General features: G+C 39.1%; 2 protein-coding genes and 1 pseudogene across 2 annotated transcripts; all 3 read left to right on the top strand.

Moving 5' to 3' along the window:
• Positions 1–7,861: 7,861 nt before the first annotated feature.
• Positions 7,862–9,264, top strand: LOC119489383 (P2Y purinoceptor 1-like). Its single transcript, XM_037771710.1, has one exon. The coding sequence runs from the start codon at positions 8,039–8,041 to the stop codon at positions 9,038–9,040; it is 1,002 nt and encodes a 333-aa protein (XP_037627638.1). The 5' UTR covers positions 7,862–8,038; the 3' UTR covers positions 9,041–9,264.
• A 3,302-nt stretch (positions 9,265–12,566) lies between these two features.
• On the top strand, positions 12,567–13,737 carry LOC119490018 (P2Y purinoceptor 1-like). The gene has a single exon (XM_037773152.1). It carries the CDS (start codon positions 12,752–12,754, stop codon positions 13,727–13,729), a length of 978 nt encoding a protein of 325 aa, XP_037629080.1. The 5' UTR covers positions 12,567–12,751; the 3' UTR covers positions 13,730–13,737.
• Positions 13,738–16,939: 3,202 nt separating this feature from the next.
• Positions 16,940–19,983, top strand: LOC119489297 (annotated as a pseudogene).
• Positions 19,984–20,867: the final 884 nt, after the last annotated feature.

Here is a 20,867-nt window from a genome sequence, read left to right as displayed (position 1 = left end):
AAGCATCGAAAACAAACTTGGGACCTTGACTTTTATATATCTAACAATGTGTTTTTTGTTTTATAGTGAGCATTACTGTGGAGGGCAGAACCTGACAAAGTCAAAAATAAATAAATAGATAAAGGACTCCTTAAATAAATAAATAAATAAATAAATGTCATTAAATGCAGCAAAAAGAAATATAAAAAATAAACGCCAAATTAGTTAAAGCCATTAATTAATTATTAGAATGTTACATAAATTGATATTTCTGCTTAAATTTGCTTCTTTATTTATTATCTTTAGTCAATAGATACGTATACAGATAGAGTACATTTTTTAATGAGATAAAAGCATGGTTGACTTTCTCCAAATCTTTAGACTGTAGTTGGGGTCTGATTCGTGCAATGTTCCTTAGTTGAAAAAAGCAGGACTGAACTAGTCATATAAAGGTCAAAATGTAGTAATTAATCCTATGGGTTTTTTTACACTGGGTTAATATTTTGGGCATGAGGACCAATTACATTTGAATAATTCTGCATTGCTGCATCTGGACCTAGAAAAATAATTTCTTGTAATTCAAATACAGGTTTGTTTTTCACCTAAAAGACCTAAACTATGAACTGACGACAGTTGGCCATGATGTTGATTTGATCATAAAGATAGTTTTAAAGACATATTTACACGGGATAATATAATGTCTTAAAGAGAAAATTTCAATGATTGAGAAATATGTTTGTTTGATAGAAATTTATGCCACAGAATGACTCCAACCTTTGTGTTGACAGATATTGTTTTCTGATGTGAGCAATGCATCTTTTATCAGTTTTTGTGTTTGTAGTCACGTGACATTGCACTTATTTCTTAATTTTTTTGTTTGTTGTAAATAATTCTGGACAGATGAAACATGTCTCAATATTTTACATTTGTACTCTCAATGATTTTTGTGTTTTTTGATGTATATTTTTTCCCATTATAGTATTCACAGATTTATATACCGGTAGTTATGTTGTAGATACTGTAGCTTTTCACGACGTTTCATTCATCATTCATGAACTACTATTGTGCAGTACAGTTCTGCTTTTTGCTGATAAGCATGTTAAAACTTCCACACAGTAATACACAGCAGCAGGAAAAGTCATTTTTGGTATTTCATGTGAAAAATGAAGCAAATTAATGACTAATGTACAGTCCGATCGTCAGTCACTATACGTGTAAAATAGAAAAAAAAACATCTCCTGCGGGCCGTTCTCTATCGTATCGAGACTATCTCTCCAGCTTACATATTCCATATGTATGGGGAATGGGGGATACTTTTTAAGACACACCGGCACTGCCGGCCACGCCCAGACGCGAGTCTATAAAGCGCATGCGCTGGCGTGGGATCATTGCCATTTTGATCTCCACTTTGGTGCAGAGCGTGTGATACAGAGAAAAAAAACTTAACTCAAACAGAATATCAGGGTTACAGCATCGAGTCCACTTACCTGGTGTAAGGAGCGGGCGTCTGTTCTCTGGCAGCCTCCCCGGACTGCTTGTTGTCCCTGTCTGGTTACCGTGTCTCCGGTGTGCTGCGTGGCGAGTTACCGGTGCTTCCAGGACGTATTGCGAAAGTCGCTAACACGTCCAGAGGCAGTTTGTCAGCTGTGCCGGCTACAGCGGCGAATGTTGACCGGTGTGTGAATAGAAAGGAAGAAAGGAGAACCGGTCTCCGGTGTGCTGTGTGGCGGCTAATCCGGATGACCGAGGTACCGGGGCTTCCAGGACGTATTGCAGTTTGTCAGCTGTGCCGTTAAATCGGCTACAGCGGCGAACGTTCACTGGTGTATGTGTGTGTGTTCCTGCCCTGCTCCGGCGGGTAACGGAACACGTAGTCTGCGGCTACAAAATGTAGTCGCAGCGGGCGTCCCCGTGCCGGCACCTGAGTCCCGGGAGGAAAGAGACGCTGCTGGCAGTAGCAGCCGGCATTAAAAAAAAAAAAGAAAAAAAGATGTAAACAATCTCATATGCTGCTTCCGGGTCAACGCATCACAGAACTGGCTACCTGGAGACATCACTTCCTGGGTATTAGAGAGTTGTTTAATTTCTGGGGAAAATAAAATAAAATAAAGACAAAGAGTGCGAAAGAGAGGCACTCTTTGGATTTAAAAAAAAAAAAAAAAATGAACAAAAAGAAAAAAAATTGTTTTCCTTTGTCCAGTCAGTATGGCAGACACTGCAGGCCATTCCTGTTTAAAATGGTTATAGTGTTAAATTGCCAATGGAGGATGGGCATGACAGGTGTGTTTTCATGCTGGGGATATGACCATGCATTGAGGGCTAAAAATGACCCAGCGTCAGGTGTGGATTGTTTTATCATGCCTCTTCGCACAAGGGAAGCCAGACTTCACCTTTTTAGAGGGAAGAGCCCTCGCTCCCCTTCCTGCGGGCGTTCTGTTGACAGTTGTCAATAAAGATTTGTTTGAAAGCTACAAAGGCAGGTAAGTTTGTTTGCTAGCAGAGGTCTGTATGGGTCACAATAATGCCAACAAAGCAGAAACATGCTGTCCTGATCATCTGTGCCGTCCTGTTCGCGGAAATGTCTAAAAAGAGGCGCCGCCGTATATGAACTTGCAGGTGGCAAGGTAGACGTGGACAGTATGGCTTGACCATTTTGCAGAGAGAATTGGAGGTAAGTTAGCTATGTTTTACCATCTATTGTACACTGTTATCTTGATAGCTACGCTCTGATTACTGTAAAAAAAAAAGTCGAAAAAAGTACTAACGTTGGGGAATCGGCTTGTGGCTCTGCTTCAACTGTACGAGAGCCTATGGACGGCCGACCAAAATTTCTGACATGTCAGAAATTCATCCGACTGTCCGCGGGCCGGTCGGGAGGAGTTAATCGGTCCTCGGTTCCCCCTCCCCGTACACTGCGCGGCACACGACGCCCGACAAAGCTGAAATTCGGTCCGACTCTAAAATGAGTCGTGTGGCTCAAAATTCGGGCCAGAAACGGACTAAAATCGTATAGTGTATGCCCAGCTTTACAGTTTACATCCATGTCTGTCCCAAAATGTCATCACTTCATCAATTTATCCTGTTAGACATTTGTGTGAAATTGTCATAATTAGCATATTAATTCTTGAATTATGGCTAAAAACACAGTGACCTTGACATTTGACCTTTGATCACCCAAATCTAATCAGTTTATCCTTGATTCCAAGTGGACATTTGTGCCAAAATTCCCTCCAGGTGTTCTTGAAATATCGCGTTCACGAGAACAGCATAAAGAGGCATAAAATCCTCTTCTTTATCTTGAAGGAATCTATCTGAATAATGAGAAGCTGGCTACTTCTTGGAGCTGCCCCTTGACACAGAAATATGTAAGGGATAATGTACAGTGAGCCAGCCATTGTTGTGAAATAAACCCTGAAGCGTTTTTAACACAAAAATGGTTCGTCAGAGTCCGACACCACAATTGCGCCCATAGCAACGTTCTGTTATACATAGCAACAGTGTGCTCTAAAGAAATAGCAGACCGTAAAACGCCTTGATTGACCAATCAGAATTAAGTATTCAACAAAGCCGTGTAATATAATAGGCATAACATAATGTTAGAGAGAATAGGGGTACACTTCATGTCAAACTCATTTTGACAGGTGTGACTAATCGGCGTCCAATCACAGGCTGCCACATCATACCGGAAACCACGCCCACCCCACCCCTAACCCCGCCCCTCCCCTGAGCCAATGAGATACGTCGACGTCATTATAGGCGGTCCCCCTTTACCCTCCCCTTTTTTCCCACGCCCCTGGTGATGTTTTTCATCCAATGAGATAGGACCACGTGATCACGGGAAATTCCCATGGGTTTGAACCAATGAGAAGCGTGTGAACTCTTTTTGAGAAACCAATGAGAGAAACCATCCTAACCCTAACCTTTTCACCTTTAGCGCTGTGTAAGACAAGGGAAGCACAGATGCACAGGTCGTAAAACATCTTATGTGAGGGATATGGGTGTCTGGATATGTTATGCCTGTCAAGTGGAGGTCTGTGTGGGCACGTACAGACATGTTCAGACATGTCTCTAACATGGTGGCTGTTGGGCATGGTGCTGTGGGGAAGCTCGCTGCTGCTGGGAATACTCAGGTCTGACATCACATGTATAATTACTAAACTGAATACAAGGATAAGACTGGCAAATATCTTTATGTCTCTAAAATCAACAGTGAATTGGTCCTTCTAACAAGTGTTTCCTGTATAGACAAAGCCTGATGTATCTTATTCCTCTGCATCAGCTCCATTGTTGTCCAAACTATAAAAAAAACACATTGATGAGCGACACTTGCACTGAGTGACATGTTCCTTCATTACGATGAACACGGACACTGAAGTTTATTTTCAGTCAATCCCACAAACAATGTTAAATACTCACTAGAGCAGCTGTTCCCAAACTCTTCCATACCAAGGCCTCCCAAATAGCATTATTGCTTACAGCTTATTGCCAGGGCCCCCCCTTTTGCAAGATGGCTTTAAAAACCCATTGACAATACTACAGCAAACTCGGTTCTGATTGGTCAATCGCGGCGTTCTACGGTTATTTCTTTATAGCAGACCGTTGCTATGGGCGCAGTTCTGATGCCAGACTCTGGCAGACCGTTTTTGTGTCAAATTATTGATTTTGTTAAGTAAATAGCCGTGTAACAACTGTAAAAACGGTCTTTCGCGGATAACGTTATCCCGTGAAAGACGTCAAGAAGAAGGAGAAATCACAATCCATGCCACAGAAGAGGGGGACACTTCTTGTCAAAATATCTGTCCGGAAAAGAGGAAGAAATCCTGTTCCATAAACGAGGGAAATCCCTCGTTAAATCCTGACGGCCCATCCGATGAAAACCGTTGTAAGAAAGTGTAATCAAAGAAAGGTAAATAATGAAAATTAAATTAAGGAAACTTATTTCCTTAAAAAAACATCAAATGAATTGTTGCAAGTCTTTTTCCCATGTTTGTAACACAACCCCTAAAACAGCTCTACATTCGCCATTGCAATGAAAGACCTCTATTGAAATTACATTTCACACCTTACCTTCAGCCTTTCCCTCAGGTTTTTATTTTTACATCTTAGAAAGATTTTTTCTCTGCTGTTCTTAGATTATCTCATAAAGTCTGCAAATCTCCAATCCAGAAGGGTTTGTAAGATTTTCTAAAAACTTTATAGCTAATCAAATTTCCCCATGTATTCAATGCTGTATAGAGACAGCCACACAGTCTGTCATACCATGCAGCCAAAGACCAAGCGGTAAAATAAGCTGTAATTTTGTAATCGAATGAAATGTTTGACCACTGTAATTGTCTTTTTGGTGTCTTGTAAACCCACGAGGGTTGGGTACTCTGTGTGCATGACACGAAAATAAAGAAAATCATCACTATGTGGTATTTGTTTTGATGAGGTTCAAGATGTTTACGCTGTTTAAGTGCTTGTAAATTAAAGCCACTTTATTTCACAAGAACCTTGTTTACTGAGGAGAGTTTTGGCAAATTGTCAACCCACCAGGTTAAATCTTTTGGCATTTGGAGAGTGGGCAAAGTAAAAACAAATGACATTCAAATCTAGGCAAGATGGGTTTTGGTTTTTCCCATAATCTACCATCTCTTGTCTTCATACCAGGTATACGACTGTACAAAGAAACAATATCACTTTCTGCACAGGGAAGAAGCATTGCATGTATAGCAGAACGGGAATAAAACAACAAGGAAATGTTGGACTTGAAAAATACAATCAAAGCTTTTATTAATCTTAGATGTCAAAAAAGGGAAATGAAAGACAGTAAAATGCAATGTAAAATGTTTTAACTGCATATAAGACAATGGTGTCACATAAACACAGCCATGTTGTTTATAGCATAGCATAGCATGGCAAAATAAGATAAAGGCAATTTGTATCTCTTAAATAAAACTGAGTGGGTTAATTGAGGTTCGTTTAATTGTGTGAATTTATGTTTCACACTTCACTTGGAAGAAGACATATCTGGATTTAACGGTGGTCTTGGTGCAGTTAATGTGTGACACGCACCTTTCATTAAACGGTTTTCATACAGCCTATAATAAGGTCTCTAGATAGGGTCTCCTATCAGAGTTCTGGGACTTTTTATAAAATCAGAGAGAAAAAAGTAGACAATAAAGTTTTTTACAAAAATATTCTACGTCATATCCGCTCATTCAAACATCCGGCGGGAGGGCGGAGCAAAAGTATCCGCTCATTCAACATCCGGCGGGAGGACGGAGCAGAAGTTATGCAGCGTATGTGTGAAATAAACGTGCAATTTCCTTCATTTAATTTTCATTATTTACCTTTCTTTGATTACACTTTCTTACACGTTTTTCATCGGATGGGCCGTCAGGATTTAACGAGGGAGTTCCCTCGTTTATGGAACAGGATTTCTTCCTCTTTTCCGGACAGATATTTTGACAAGAAGTGTCCCCCTCTTCTGTGGCATGGATTGTGATTTCTCCTTCTTCTTGACGTCTTTCACGGATAACGTTATCCGCGAAAGACCGTTTTTACAGTTGTTTCACGGCTAGTTACTTAAGAAATCAATAATTTGACACAAAAAACGGTCCTGCCAGAGTCTGGCATCAGAACTGCGCCCATAGCAACGGTCTGCTATAAAGAAATAACCGTAGAACGCCGCGATTGACCAATCAGAACCGAGTTTGCTGTAGTATTGTCAATGGGTTTTTAAAGCCATCTTGCAAAAGGGGGGGCCCTGGCAATAAGCTGTAAGCAATAATGCTATTTGGGAGGCCTTGGTATGGAAGAGTTTGGGAACAGCTGCTCTAGTGAGTATTTAACATTGTTTGTGGATTGACTGAAAATAAACTTCAGTGTCCGTGTTCATCGTAATGAAGGAACATGTCACTCAGTGCAAGTGTCGCTCATCAATGTGTTTTTTTTATAGTTTGGACAACAATGGAGCTGATGCAGAGGAATAAGATACATCAGGCTTTGTCTATACAGGAAACACTTGTTAGAAGGACCAATTCACTGTTGATTTTAGAGACATAAAGATATTTGCCAGTCTTATCCTTGTATTCAGTTTAGTAATTACACATGTGATGTCAGACCTGAGTATTCCCAGCAGCAGCGAGCTTCCCCACAGCACCATGCCCAACAGCCACCATGTTAGAGACATGTCTGAACATGTCTGTACGTGCCCACACAGACCTCCACTTGACAGACATAACATATCCAGACACCCATATCCCTCACATAAGATGTTTTACGACCTGTGCATCTGTGCTTCCCTCGTCTTACACAGCGCTAAAGGTGAAAAGGTTAGGGTTAGGATGGTTTCTCTCATTGATTTCTCAAAAAGAGTTCACACGCTTCTCATTGGTTCAAACCCATGGGAATTTCCCGTGATCACGTGGTCCTATCTCATTGGATGAAAAACATCACCAGGGGCGTGGGAAAAAAGAGGAGGGGAAAGGGGGACCGCCTATAATGATGTCGACGTATCTCATTGGCTCAGGGGAGGTGCGGGGTGGGCGGTGTTAGGGGTGGGGGTGGGCGTGGTTTCCGGTATGACGTGGCAGCCTGTGATTGGACGCGGATTAGTCACACCTGTCAAAATGAGTTTGAAATGAAGTGTACCCCTATTCTCTCTAATGTTGTTAAACTCTCATGTTAGAAATGAAGCGTAGGTTACTGGAGCTCAACATTCAGTTTCAACTTCTCATAAGGTTTTGTCAGAGGTGTCAGAAAAAGAAAGAAATTCTACACGTGAGGCCACACAATCACATATAAACCTGTAATTGTAGGCTAAGTTGTTACTTTGGCTCATCATGGATTCACTTTAGATGACTTTAATTTTCTATTTAAAAAAATCAAACCAGACAAACCAGCAAACCAGACAAACCAGCCTACCCATGTCATTTCAGGGTGCAGCAACTCACATGTGGTGTGTAGAAGAAAGAGGAAGTCTTGTCTGCACCACCCATGCTGTAATTCTGGTACTATCTATTCGATCTTACACTCACAGAGAGAAGGACCTATACTAACTGCTTTCCAGAAGAATATGAACAACACAATTTGTCAACAAATGAGCTATAACTTTAAAAGCAGATTTCTGCCTCCGGTTTTCATCTTAGTCTTCATCATTGGTCTGGTAGCTAATGGATGGGGACTGAAGTCTTTGCTCCAAAACTGGAAGAAATTGGGTAACGTCAATGTGTTCATTCTCAACCTTGGACTAACAGATATTCTGTATCTGCTCACGCTCCCATTTTTGATGGTGTACTACTTTAAGGGGAGTAAATGGATCTTTGAAGATACATTCTGCAAGATAACAAGATTCTGCTTCAATCTGAATTTATATGGCAGCATCGGGTTCCTGACTTGTATAAGTGTGTACAGGTACCTGGCTATTGTCCATCCAATGAGAGTGATGGGAAGAATAACTGTCACTCACTCTGTGGGGATCTCAGTCATGGTTTGGCTGTTGGTGAGCGTTCAAAGTCTTCCAGACATGTTCTACAGCAAAACATCTGGAAACAACACTGAGAAATGTTACGATACCACCAGTAACGCCTATGTTGAGGATTACCTGAAATACAGCCTTGGATGGACACTCACTGGGTTTTGTATCCCATTCCTCATCACACTGGGCTGCTATGGACATGTGATTGTCGTTCTCTGCCGCACAAATACCACCGACAAGGTACTGAAACAGAGATGCTTGAAGTTGTTGCTCATCACGATTCTTCTCTTCTCTGTTTGCTACATCCCCTATCATGTACTGAAGAACCTCAGCCTCTGGTCAAGAGTTTTGTACAAACAGAAGATATGCCGTGAATGGTCCAATGGAGTCTACATTGCTAAACAGATAAGTCGTGGCCTTGTGTGTCTGAACAGTGCTCTCAACCCTCTGGTTTACCTCCATGGAAGTGAAGATATTCCTGCTCGGCTCAGACGACTACTCCAGCGAGCTCGTCGGATGTTCAGCCATCCGCCTCCAACAAACTCTAATAGTGTGGCCATGGCTCAGATCAAATATGAAGGTGTAACACAAGAAAAATAGTAACATGTTAAACATTATACTGTATATATTAATTGCCACATATATATTAAGTGTATATTCATTCTATTAGAGGGAAGGAAGAATCACTTATAAAAGGTAATGATAAGAATTATAAATATAACTTGTATTATCATGGTAATTGTTTTATATAAATGGGTTTAATAAGTTTATGCTCTGTTAAGTAAATTAAGTACCGTTTGAATTATTTCACTTCCAGTTACTTATTGAGGGGGCAAGTATTAGCTTTTCCCTGTGAATTTAAAACAAGAGACTGATAATACCATAGGCAGTTAGATAAATATTTACTATTGTTTAATAAAGTTCAAAATACAAATAGTTTGTTCGCTTTGCACATAAAAAGCAATATGGTTATCTCCGTCTTCGGTATATTATTTTGTCATGGTTGGTGCTTTTTCTTATCTATGAATATTTTTAATAAACACTCAATATTATTACTGAATTATTTTTTCCAATATGTCTAAACCTACAAATATGAAAACAATTCACTGACTTAATTCACTCCCCTGTCCTGTTAGTGTCAGTTCAGTGCACCTGCAGAGCAGCCACTCCACAGTAACTCATATATCATCCTACATTAATTTTTCACATTTTTGCTCACCCAAAACTACGCAAGATTAACTTCCTGCTTGCACCACCCTCTCAAAGAAATACGATGCTCACTGCCAAACACATCTCTTTCACTTTTGTGCTCATAACGTGATAAACTTTCTTATATAGGTTAGTTAAAAACCTTGACTTTGACACCACCCTCTGGCCAATTGTTACACTAACTTCACCACAACTGCTAAGCATCAAAAACAAACTTGGGACCTTGACTTTTATATATCTAACAATGTGTTTTTTGTTTTATAATGAGCATTACTATGGAGGGCAGAACCTGACAAAGTCAAAAATAAATAAATAGATAAAGGACTCCTTAAATAAATAAATATGTCATGACATGCGGCAAAAAAATATTAAAAATGAACGCCAAATTAGTTGAAGCCATTAATTAATTGTTAGAATGTTACATAAATTGATATTTCTGTTTAAATTTGCTTCTTTCTTTATTTATCTTTTAGTCAATAGATATATATACAGATAGAGTAAATTTGTTAATGAGATAAAAGCATGGTTGACTTTCTCCAAATCTTTAGACTGTAGTTGGGGTCTGATTCGTGTAATGTTCCTTGGTTGAAAAAGCAGGACTGAATTAATCATATGAAGGTCAAAATGTAGTAATTAATCCCATGATTCTTTTTACACTGGGTTAATATTTTTGGGCATGAGGACCAATTACATTTGAGTAATTCTGCATTGCTGCATCTGGACCTAGAAAAATAATTTCTTGTAATTCAAATACAGTTTTTTTTTCACCTAAAAGACCTAAACTATGAACTGACGCAGTTGGCCATGAAGTTGATTTGGTCACAAAGATAGTTTTAAAGACATATTTACACTGATAACATAATGTCTTAAAGAGGAAACTTTAATGATTTAGAAATATGTTTGTTTGATAGAAATGTATGCCACAGAATGACTCCAACCTTTGTGTTGACAGATATTGTTTTCTGACGTGAGCAATGCATCTTTTATCAGTTTTTGTGTTTGTAGTCACGTGACATTGCACTTATTTCCTAATTTTTCTGTTTTGTTGTAAATAATTCTGGAGGGATGAAACATGTCTCAATATTTTACATTTGTACTCTCAATGATTTTTGTGTTTTGATGTATATTTTTTCGCATTATAGTATTCACAGGTTTATATACCGGTAGTTATGTTGTACATACTGTAGCTTTTCACGACGTTTCATTTCATCATTCATTAATTACTATTGTGCAGTACAGTTCTGCTTTTTGCTGATAAGCTGTTAAAAACTTCCACCCAGTAATACACAGCAGCAGAAAAAGTCATTTTTGGTATTTCATGTGAAAAATGAAGCCAAATTAATGACTAATGTACGCTCCGATCGTCAGTCACTACACCTGTAAAATAGAAAAAAAACAGCCTGTCATCTCCTGTGGGCATTCTGTTGACAGTTGTCAATAAAGATTTGTTTGAAAGCTACAAGGCAGGTAAAGTTTGTTTGCTAGCAGAGGTCTGTATGGGTCACAATAATGCCAACAAACCAGAAACATGCTGCCCTGATCATCTGTGCCGTACTGTTCGCGGAAATGTCTAAAAAGAGGCGCCGCCGTATATGAACTTGCAGGTGGCAAGGTAGGCGTGGACAGTATGGCTCGACCATTTTGCAGAGAGAATTGGAGGTAAGTTAGCTATGTTTTACCACCTATTGTACACTGTTATCTTGACAGCTACGCTCTGATTACTGTAAAAAAAAAAGTAGAAAAAAAGTACTAACGTTGGGGAATCGGCTTGTGGCTCTGCTTCAACTGTGCGAGAGCCTATGGTCGGCCGACCAAAATTTTTGACATGTCAGAAATTCATCCGACTGTCCGACGGCCGGTCGGGAGGAGTTAATCGGTCCTCGGTTCCCCCTCCCCGTACACTGCGCGGCACACGACGCCCGACAAAGCTGAAATTCGGTCCAACTCTAAAATGAGTCGTGTGGCTCAAAATTCGGGCCAGAAACGGGCTAAAATCGTATAGTGTATGCCCAGCTTTACAGTTTTCATCCATGTCTGTCCAAAATGTCATCACTTCATCATTTTATCCTGTTAGACATTTGTGTGAAATTGTCATAATTAGCATATTAATTCTTGAATTATGGCTAAAAACACAGTGACCTTGACATTTGACCTTTGATCACCCAAATCTAATCAGTTTATCCTTGATTCCAAGTGGACATTTGTGCCAAAATTCCCTCCAGGTGTTCTTGAAATATCGCGTTCACGAGAACGGCATAAAGAGGCATAAAATCCTCTTCTTTATCTTGAAGGAATCTATTTGAATAATGAGAAGCTGGCTACTTCTTGGAGCTGCCCCTTGACACAGAAATATGTAAGGGATAATGTACAGTGAGCCAGCCATTGTTGTGAAATAAACCCTGAAGCGTTTTTAACACAAAAATGGTCCGCGAGAGTCCGACACCACAACTGCGCCCATAGCAACGTTATGTTATACATAGCAACAGTGTGCTATAAAGAAATAGCAGACCATAAAACGCCTTGATTGACCAATCAGAATTAAGTATTCAACAAAGCCGTGTAATATAATAATTCTAACATAAATGTTGTTAAACTCTCATTTTAGAAATGAAGCGTAGGTTACTTGAGCTCAACATTCAGTTTCAACTTCTCATAAGGTTTTGTCAGAGGTGTCAGAAAAAGAAAGAAATTCTATAAGTGCGACCACACAATCACATATAAACCTGTAATTGTAGGCTAAGTTGTTACTTTGGCTCATCATTGATTCACTTTAGACGACTTTAATTTTCTATTTAAAAAATCAGACAAACCAGCCAACCCATGTCATTTCCTGGATACTGGCAGGTGCAGAAACTTACATGTGGTGTGTGAAAGAGGAAGTCTTGTCTGCACCACCCATGCTGTGATTCTGGTACTATCTATTCTATCTCACACTCACAGAGAGAAGGACCTATACTAACTGCTTTCCAGAAGACAATGAACAACACAATTTGTCAACAAATCAGCTCTGACTTTTCAAGCAGATTTCTGCCTTTTTACCTCTCATAAGCCAGATCAACCACGGAGGAAAACAGTTGTACTAACTTCTTTCCAGAAGACAGAATGAATAACTCCTCTTGTCCTCGTCTTGACTTTGGCTTTGCAGGCAGATTTCTGCCTTCTGTTTTCATCTTAGTCTTCATCATTGGTGTGGTAGCTAATGGATGGGGACTGAAGTCTTTGCTGCACAACTGGAAGAAACTGGGTAACGTCAATGTGTTCATTCTCAACCTTGGACTAACGGATATTCTGTATCTGCTCACACTCCCATTTTTGATGGTGTACCACTTTAAGGAGAGTAAATGGATCTTTGGAGATACGTTCTGCAAGATAACAAGATTCTGCTTCAACCTGAATTTATATGGCAGCATCGGGTTCCTGACTTGTATAAGTGTGTACAGGTACCTGGCTATTGTCCATCCAATGAGAGTGATGGGAAGAATAACTGTCACTCACTCTGTGGGGATCTCAGTCATGGTTTGGCTGTTGGTGAGCGTTCAAAGTCTTCCAGACATGTTCTACAGCAAAACATCTGGAAACAACACTGAGAAATGTCATGATACCACTAGTAACGTCTATGTTGAGGATTACCTGAAATACAGCCTTGGATGGACACTCACTGGGTTTTGTATCCCATTCCTCATCACACTGGGCTGCTATGGACATGTGATTGTCGTTCTCTGCCGCACAAATACCACCGACAAGGTACTGAAACAGAGAAGCTTGAAGTTGTTGCTCATCTTGATTCTTCTCTTCTCTGTTTGCTACATCCCCTATCATGTACTGAAGAACCTCAGCCTCTGGTCAAGAGTTTTGTCCAAACAGAAGATATGCCGTGAATGGTTCAATGGAGTCTACATTGCTAAACAGATAAGTCGTGGCCTTGTGTGTCTGAACAGTGCTCTCAACCCTCTGGTTTACCTCCATGTAAGTGAAGATATTCCTGCTCGGCTCAGACGACTACTCCAGCGAGCTCGTCGGATGTTCAGCCATCCGCTTCCAACAAACTCTAGTAGTGTGGCCATGGCTCAGATCACATAATGAAGGTGTAACACAAGAAAAATAGTAACATGTTAAATATTATACTGCATATATTAATTGCCCGTCAAGCTGTTTTATGGCTGCCTATCGCCCCTAGTTAAATTCCCCTGGTGTAAATTGTCTGATATGCGAGTGAAATTAAACAATTGTATTCCACCATCTGCCACTGTTACACATTTATTGTACCGGTTCAAGGTTTTATCTATGTGAATGTCATATTACGGTTAACAAGCTCAAAAAAGCTCAGATTAAAAAAGAAAATGCACTTAAACTATTCTGAAAATGTCACTGCTCACTTTCAGAAAGGTTTGCTGAGAGAGCATGACGACATATTGTGGTTACGGTGGGGAGGCTCCGTGCTATGTATGATATCTTTAGATCGAAACAGGAAGTTCATAGTGCGAAGGTGTAAAAATAAAGAGGATGCAAATTGTATGAGCTTCACCGACTGCAACACCCCTGTATCAACTGCACATCAAAGGGATGCACAGGAAGACCATAAAAGAATAACGGCAGATTAATGTATATTGGTACTGGTACTGCATATATACAGTATATATATATAACTACTATAATGCACAATGTGCGTTCAAAAGACAACAAGTCATTAGAGATGTTAACAACTATGTCAGCATAGTATAGCATAAGAATCCTCCAACTTCAGTGATTTTACTGTGTGGAAATAGTAATAATTTTGATTAAGCATGGATTGAGGAAAACAGTATTAGACAACACATTAAATGATGGTGATTACAAATCAGAAAAATATAAGATACCATAAACATTCTGTAGGTACCCACGAGTCTTACAGACATGCCCACATTATGATAATCACATGCAATTTTGGGGCATGGGCAATTTTTTTGTTTTTTGAATGCAGTATAAATGTGTTATTTTTGCTTATTCTAAAATGCATACTGGGGTCCCTCAACAGTCTTAGATAAATTGGGTATGACTGGAAAGCTGAGACTCTTGTGGATCCAATGATTCCAATTGTATTCATGTATGTTGATTTTAGTCCCCATAGTAACCATTTCCTTGTGCTGAGACCATTTCTTGAAACTTGACCTCACTGTATAAAATGACCTATGGTGACCTCTAGGATAATCACAGCCTCATGAAACTTTACAGCCACAAACTAGAGACCATGAGCATTCAGATTGACAATAAGGGGGTTTCTGAGCAGTTTCCATAACAGAAGTGCTCACCATTAAATTGCCGGAAAATGCAATTCTTGCAGAAATCAAAAGTTGTTAAATGTTTTTGATACCAAATCACAGCATGAGGCCTTTTCACACCGGGCACGAAACGAAAAAATAAAACAAAAATATGGAATATTCGTTAACGATTTCTCTCATTCAAACCTTTCACACCAAGGCCGACACGAATAATTGTGTTCAGTGCATTCCACCGAAAATGCAAGTTTCACACCATCACATCGTCAACCTTCGATTCATCATTGTCATCATTGCTTTTACTATAATAAACCCACACTCACCTCTACACACTGGAGATGGGCTTGTAGTGTGCCATACTGTATAGAAAAGTTACAATGTGGTCGCATTTCCTATGGGTGGCACCAAATAAGCATGTCATCATAATGAGTGTCAATGCTGATCCTCATTGCATTGGTTTTGACCATTCATCATGACTGGACTAAACATAGTCTAAATGTGTTATCATATACAGTATATGTGGTTATTGTGTGATACATGGCCTTTATTACAGTACAAGGCTTTATGGTCAGTTGTATGGTATGGTCAGCTGTAATACTTCTGGGGATCGGTGGATTTCTTAAGGAAAGGCAGTGAGCTCATATACTTCTATTACTGATAATAATAATAATAATAATAATAATAATAATAATAATAGGCCTAATTAAAGTTCAGCTATTGCTTGTCCTATAAGGTCAGGCTTTATAGTATACCTTTCACAACAACCACATGTAATTTCTGAAACTTATAATCCAATGCACTTGGAAATGAATGGTTCTCCATTCGTTACCCTGACAACGAATTACGTTTACCCCTCGTTTGTCAACTACTCACCATCACAAGCAAGTTAAACTGCTATACTTCCCCAGATGTTTTCTTTATGTTCATTTTCTTGACAATCTTGTCTTTGTTAGTTAAAGAGGACACTATTTGTGAGACCAAATGGATCAGTCGATCAATATCCATAATGTTTTGTGGCGGTATGAACACGACATTGATTTCCGAGAAAATCTATTGATTGCTTAAAGGGACTATTTGTCTCTTTCAGAAATGCTTGTTAACAGCAACACCTGTGGCCGTTAAGTCAACGAAAGTCAGCGTCGGGCTCGCGCTTGCTCGCGCTTGCTCACTCTAAATAGACATGAACAAGCATCGCTCAAAACAGTGAGGCGACGCACGTCAGCTAAAAACACAATATTACTCTATATTTCACCTGCTTGGCAGTAATGTTAGCTGACCAGACGAAGGTCTCTCCGTGAATCACTGCTGATTCTAGTGTTGGCTTTTCCTGCTTCAACCCCGGCTAAGGCAGCGGGGCTCTGCAGCGAGTAACGTTATCGCCTCCCGACCGCAGCCAGAGAGAGCAGGGAAGACACCGGCACCCGGTCAGAGACAATACCGTTTCTCTCTGCGGATCCCCGTCACTTCACAAGACACGGGAAACCTCTGTTGGTCTGGAGGAGCTGCAGCAGTTATTTCTGCACAAACGTCCACTGTACATTCACTAGATATTCTCAGAGCTAAACTAACTCTTCTGCAGTGTGGAGTGAGCGCGCGTTCACGTCTAGAGGTGGAGCGAGACAGGGAGAACGCGCGCGGTGTGTGAGTTAAGACAGACAGAGTAGCAGTGACGCCGGCCATGCGTTCGCATATGCGCGCTCGCATATATATGCGTGCTCGCATATATATGCGTGCTCATGTGTCCCGACCTGGTACATTTATACGCTTAAAACGTTACAAACAGTCCCTTTAAACAAAAGTCATTATTTTATTGGTTGGCTTGTTTTTATCGGCAACCAAAATTCGAAGAAATCGACACAGCTGCGGAAAAAAAAGTACTGCGAAATAGAAAAGCTAGCAAATGGGTAATATAATGCAGGAAAATACAAAGGCATAATGACTATAAATTATAAAATAAATAAAATTACGAATAAAAACAATATACAACTAAAAATACAATATATTAACTTATTATGCACCGAAAAATTAACTTCCATGGCCCCTGCCATTTCTGACAACTTCAAAAAACACGTCACATCTCTTAAACTCTGAGCTTTCAGAAACGTTCCACTTACGAGGTTGTGAATACCACAAGAGGGGGGCGTTTGGGAGCTATGTTCCTGTTCATGAAGGGGCATTTTACATCATAAGATAAAAATATGTTTACATGCATCCTGTGTGTCATTTAATCATTGGATCAACCCTTCTTCAGAATTCACATTTAACTTTTCTATTTAATCATGAATTATGAACTATGTGGCGTCATACAACCACATTCAACTTCAAGATACCATTTTGTCATTGCATCTACCCACCTTGGTAGATGACATGCATTTCCTGTTTAATCTTGCAATGATAAGTTTCTAAGAATAATATTCCACAGGAAGCACCCTTTAAAGACAAATTGCCTCAGCTACTTCAACCATTCTCTGCGCCATAGCATACTTGCTTTACAATATTTACTGCTTTTACGGAGGAGACAGAATGAATAACTCCTCTTGTCCTCGTATCAACTTTCACTTTGCAGGCAGATTTCTCCCTGCTGTTTACATCTTAGTCTTCATCATCGGTCTGGTAGTTAATGGATGGGGATTGAAGTCTTTGCTGCACAACTGGAAGAAGCTAAAGATCATCAATGTTTTGTTCTCAACCTTGGACTAGCAGATATTCTGTATCTGCTCACGCTCCCATTTTTGATGGTGTACTACTTTAAGGGGGGTAAATGGATCTTTGGAGATACATTCTGCAAGATAACAAGATTCTGCTTCAATCTGAATTTATATGGCAGCATCGGGTTCCTGACTTGTATAAGTGTGTACAGGTACCTGGCTATTGTCCATCCAGTGAGAATGATGGGAAGATTAACTCTGACTCACTCTGTGGGGATCTCAGTCATGGTTTGGCTGTTGGTGAACATTCAAAATCTTCCAGACATGTTCTACAGCAAAACATCTGGAAACAAAACTGGAAAATGTTATGATACCACCAGTTCCATCTATGTTGAGGATTACCTGAAATACAGCCTTGGATGGACACTCACTGGGTTTTGTATCCCATTCCTCATCACACTGGGCTGCTATGGACATGTGATTGTCGTTCTCTGCCGCACAAATACCACCGACAAGGTACTGAAACGGAGAAGCTTGAAGTTGTTGCTCATCTTGATCCTTCTCTTCTCTGTTTGCTACATCCCCTATCATGTACTGAAGAACCTCAACCTCTGGTCAAGAGTTTTGTCTAAACAGAAGATGTGCCGTGAATGGTCCAATGGAGTCTACATGGCTCATCAGATAAGTCGTGGCCTTGTGTGTCTGAACAGTGCTCTCAACCCTCTGGTTTACCTCCATGGAAGTGAAGATATTCCTGCTCAGCTTAGACGACTACTCCAGCGAGCTCGTCGGATGTTCAGCCATCCGCCTCCAACAAACTCTAGTAGTGTGGCCATGGCTCAGATCACATATGAAGGTGTACCACAAAAAAAATAGTAACATGTTAAACATTATACTGTATATGTTAATTGCCACATCTATATTAAGTGAATATTCATTCTATTAGAGTGAAGGAAGAATCACTTATGAAAGGTAATGATAAGAATTGTAAATATAACTTGTATTATCATGTTAATTGTTTTATATAAATGGGTTTATTAATTTTATGCTCTGTTAAGTAAATTAAGTACAGTTTGAATTATTTCACTTCCAGTTACTTATTGAGGGGGCATTATAATGCTGTGTGGTCATGGAGTTAGATGGGACTAAACTCAATCAAAAGAAGCGAATTAGGAGGGGGGCAGAAATTATTGCTGTGATAGATTGTTGGTATATGATGAATTCAAATGTTATTGCATTGTTAAGGAAAAGGATTTAATCCAATCGGTTCAACATGTAGCATATACTCTAAGCTTTGATTTATAGACAGAAATACAGGTATATAAGCAAATAAATAGAGATGAATAATCACTCAAATGTTTTAAAGTATTAGCTTTTCACTGTGAATTTAAAACAAGAGACTGATAAAACCATAGGCAGTTAGATAAATGTTTACTATTGTTTAATAAAGTTCAAAATACGTATAGTTTGTTCGCTTTGCACATAAAAAGCAATATGGTTATCTCCGTCTTCGGTATATTATTTTGTCATGGTTGATGCTTTTTCTTATCTATGAATATTTTTAATAAACACACAATATTATTACTGACTTATTTTTTCCAATATGTCTAAACCTACAAATATGAAAGCAATTCACTGACTTAATTCACTCCCCTGTCCTGTTAGTGTCAGTTCAGTGCACCTGCAGAGCAGCCACTCCACAGTAACTCATATATCATCCTACATTAATTTTTCATATTTTTGCTCACCCAAAACTACACATGATTAACTTTCTGCTTGCACAACCCTCCCAAAGAAATACGATGCTCACTGCCACACACATCTCTTTCACTTTTGTGCTCATAACGTGATAAACTTTCTTATATAGGTTAGTTAAAAACCTTGACTTTGACACCACCCTCTGGCCAATTGTTACACTAACTTCACCACAACTGCTAAGCATCAAAAACAAACTTGGGACTTTGACTTTTATATATATAACAATGTGTTTTTTGTTTTATAATGAGCATTACTATGGAGGGCAGAACCTGCCAAAATCAAAAATAAATAAATAGATAAAGGACTCCTTAAATAAATAAATAAATATGTCATTAAATTCAGCAAAAAGAATTATAAAAAATAAACGCCAAATTAGTTAAAGTCATTAATTAATTGTTAGAATGTTACATAAATTTATATTTCTGTTTAAATTTGCTTCTTTATTTATTTATCTTTCAGTCAATAGATATAGATACAGATACAGATAGAGTAGATTTGTTAATGAGATAAAAGCATGGTTGACTTTCTCCAAATCTTTAGACTGAAGTTGGGGTCTGATTCGTGCAATGTTCCTTAGTTGAAAAAAGCAGGACTGAACTAGTCATATGAAGGTGTAATGGCAATTTTCATATTTGCGGTTTAACACTGTACCTTTAGATAATCTCAGGGCCTCACATGTTCAACTTCGTCACCATAGGACAGTGACCTGACATTTTAGTTCTCTGTAACTGCAAACAACAGATTGCTGAAATACTTGTTATGTCTTGTGATGCTCTGCTGTCTGCTGTGTGCTGACGCATTGATACACTTTCTATCCTTCTCTTCCTTTCTTCTTTGCACTTATCTTCGTGTTATGCTTTAAATGTATAAATACTGACTACTCTTTGTATTCGGGGCTCACTTGCCACAGTCCACAACAGGTGGCTGTGCTCGTGAGTCCATCTGCAGATGCTTTAGTTATAAATGTATGCCTTTTTATTAAATTCACTGAAAGACAAGTTGTTACGTTGGTTTGTGTCTTGTTTTAACAGAAACTGCCACCACAAAGGTCAGAATGTAGTAATTTATCCCATGATTCTTTTTACACTGGGTTAATATTTTTGGGCATGAGGACCAATTACATTTGAATAATTCTGCATTGCTGCATCTGGACCTAGAAAAATAATTTCTTGTAATTCAAATACAGGTTTGTTTTTCACCTAAAAGACCTAAACTATTAACTGACGACAGTTGGCCATGATGTTGATTTGATCATAAAGATAGTTTTAAAGACATATTTACACGGATAATATAATGTCTTAAAGAGGAAATTTCAATGATTGAGAAATATGTTTGTTTGATAGAAATTTATGCCACAGAATGACTCCAACCTTTGTGTTGACAGATATTGTTTTCTGACGTGAGCAATGCATCTTTTATCAGTTTTTGTGTTTGTAGTCACGTGACATTGCACTTATTTCTTAATTTTTCTGTTTTGTTGTAAATAATTCTGGAGGGATGAAACATCTCTCAATATTTTACATTTGTACTCTCAATGATTTTTGTGTTTTTGATGTA

The sequence above is a fragment of the Sebastes umbrosus genome, chromosome 6 (genome assembly GCF_015220745.1).
Source record: "Sebastes umbrosus isolate fSebUmb1 chromosome 6, fSebUmb1.pri, whole genome shotgun sequence".
In the NCBI taxonomy this organism is placed as follows: Eukaryota; Metazoa; Chordata; class Actinopteri; order Perciformes; family Sebastidae; genus Sebastes; species Sebastes umbrosus.
Note: the sequence above shows the minus strand (reverse complement) of the source record. Positions and strands in the feature narration are given on the sequence as shown.

Bases quoted from the DNA above. Each gene is read 5' to 3' on its own strand.
- LOC119489383 (XM_037771710.1), top strand. From the start codon at position 8,039: ATGAACAACACAATTTGTCAACAAATGAGCTATAACTTTAAAAGCAGA.
- LOC119490018 (XM_037773152.1), top strand. From the start codon at position 12,752: ATGAATAACTCCTCTTGTCCTCGTCTTGACTTTGGCTTTGCAGGCAGA.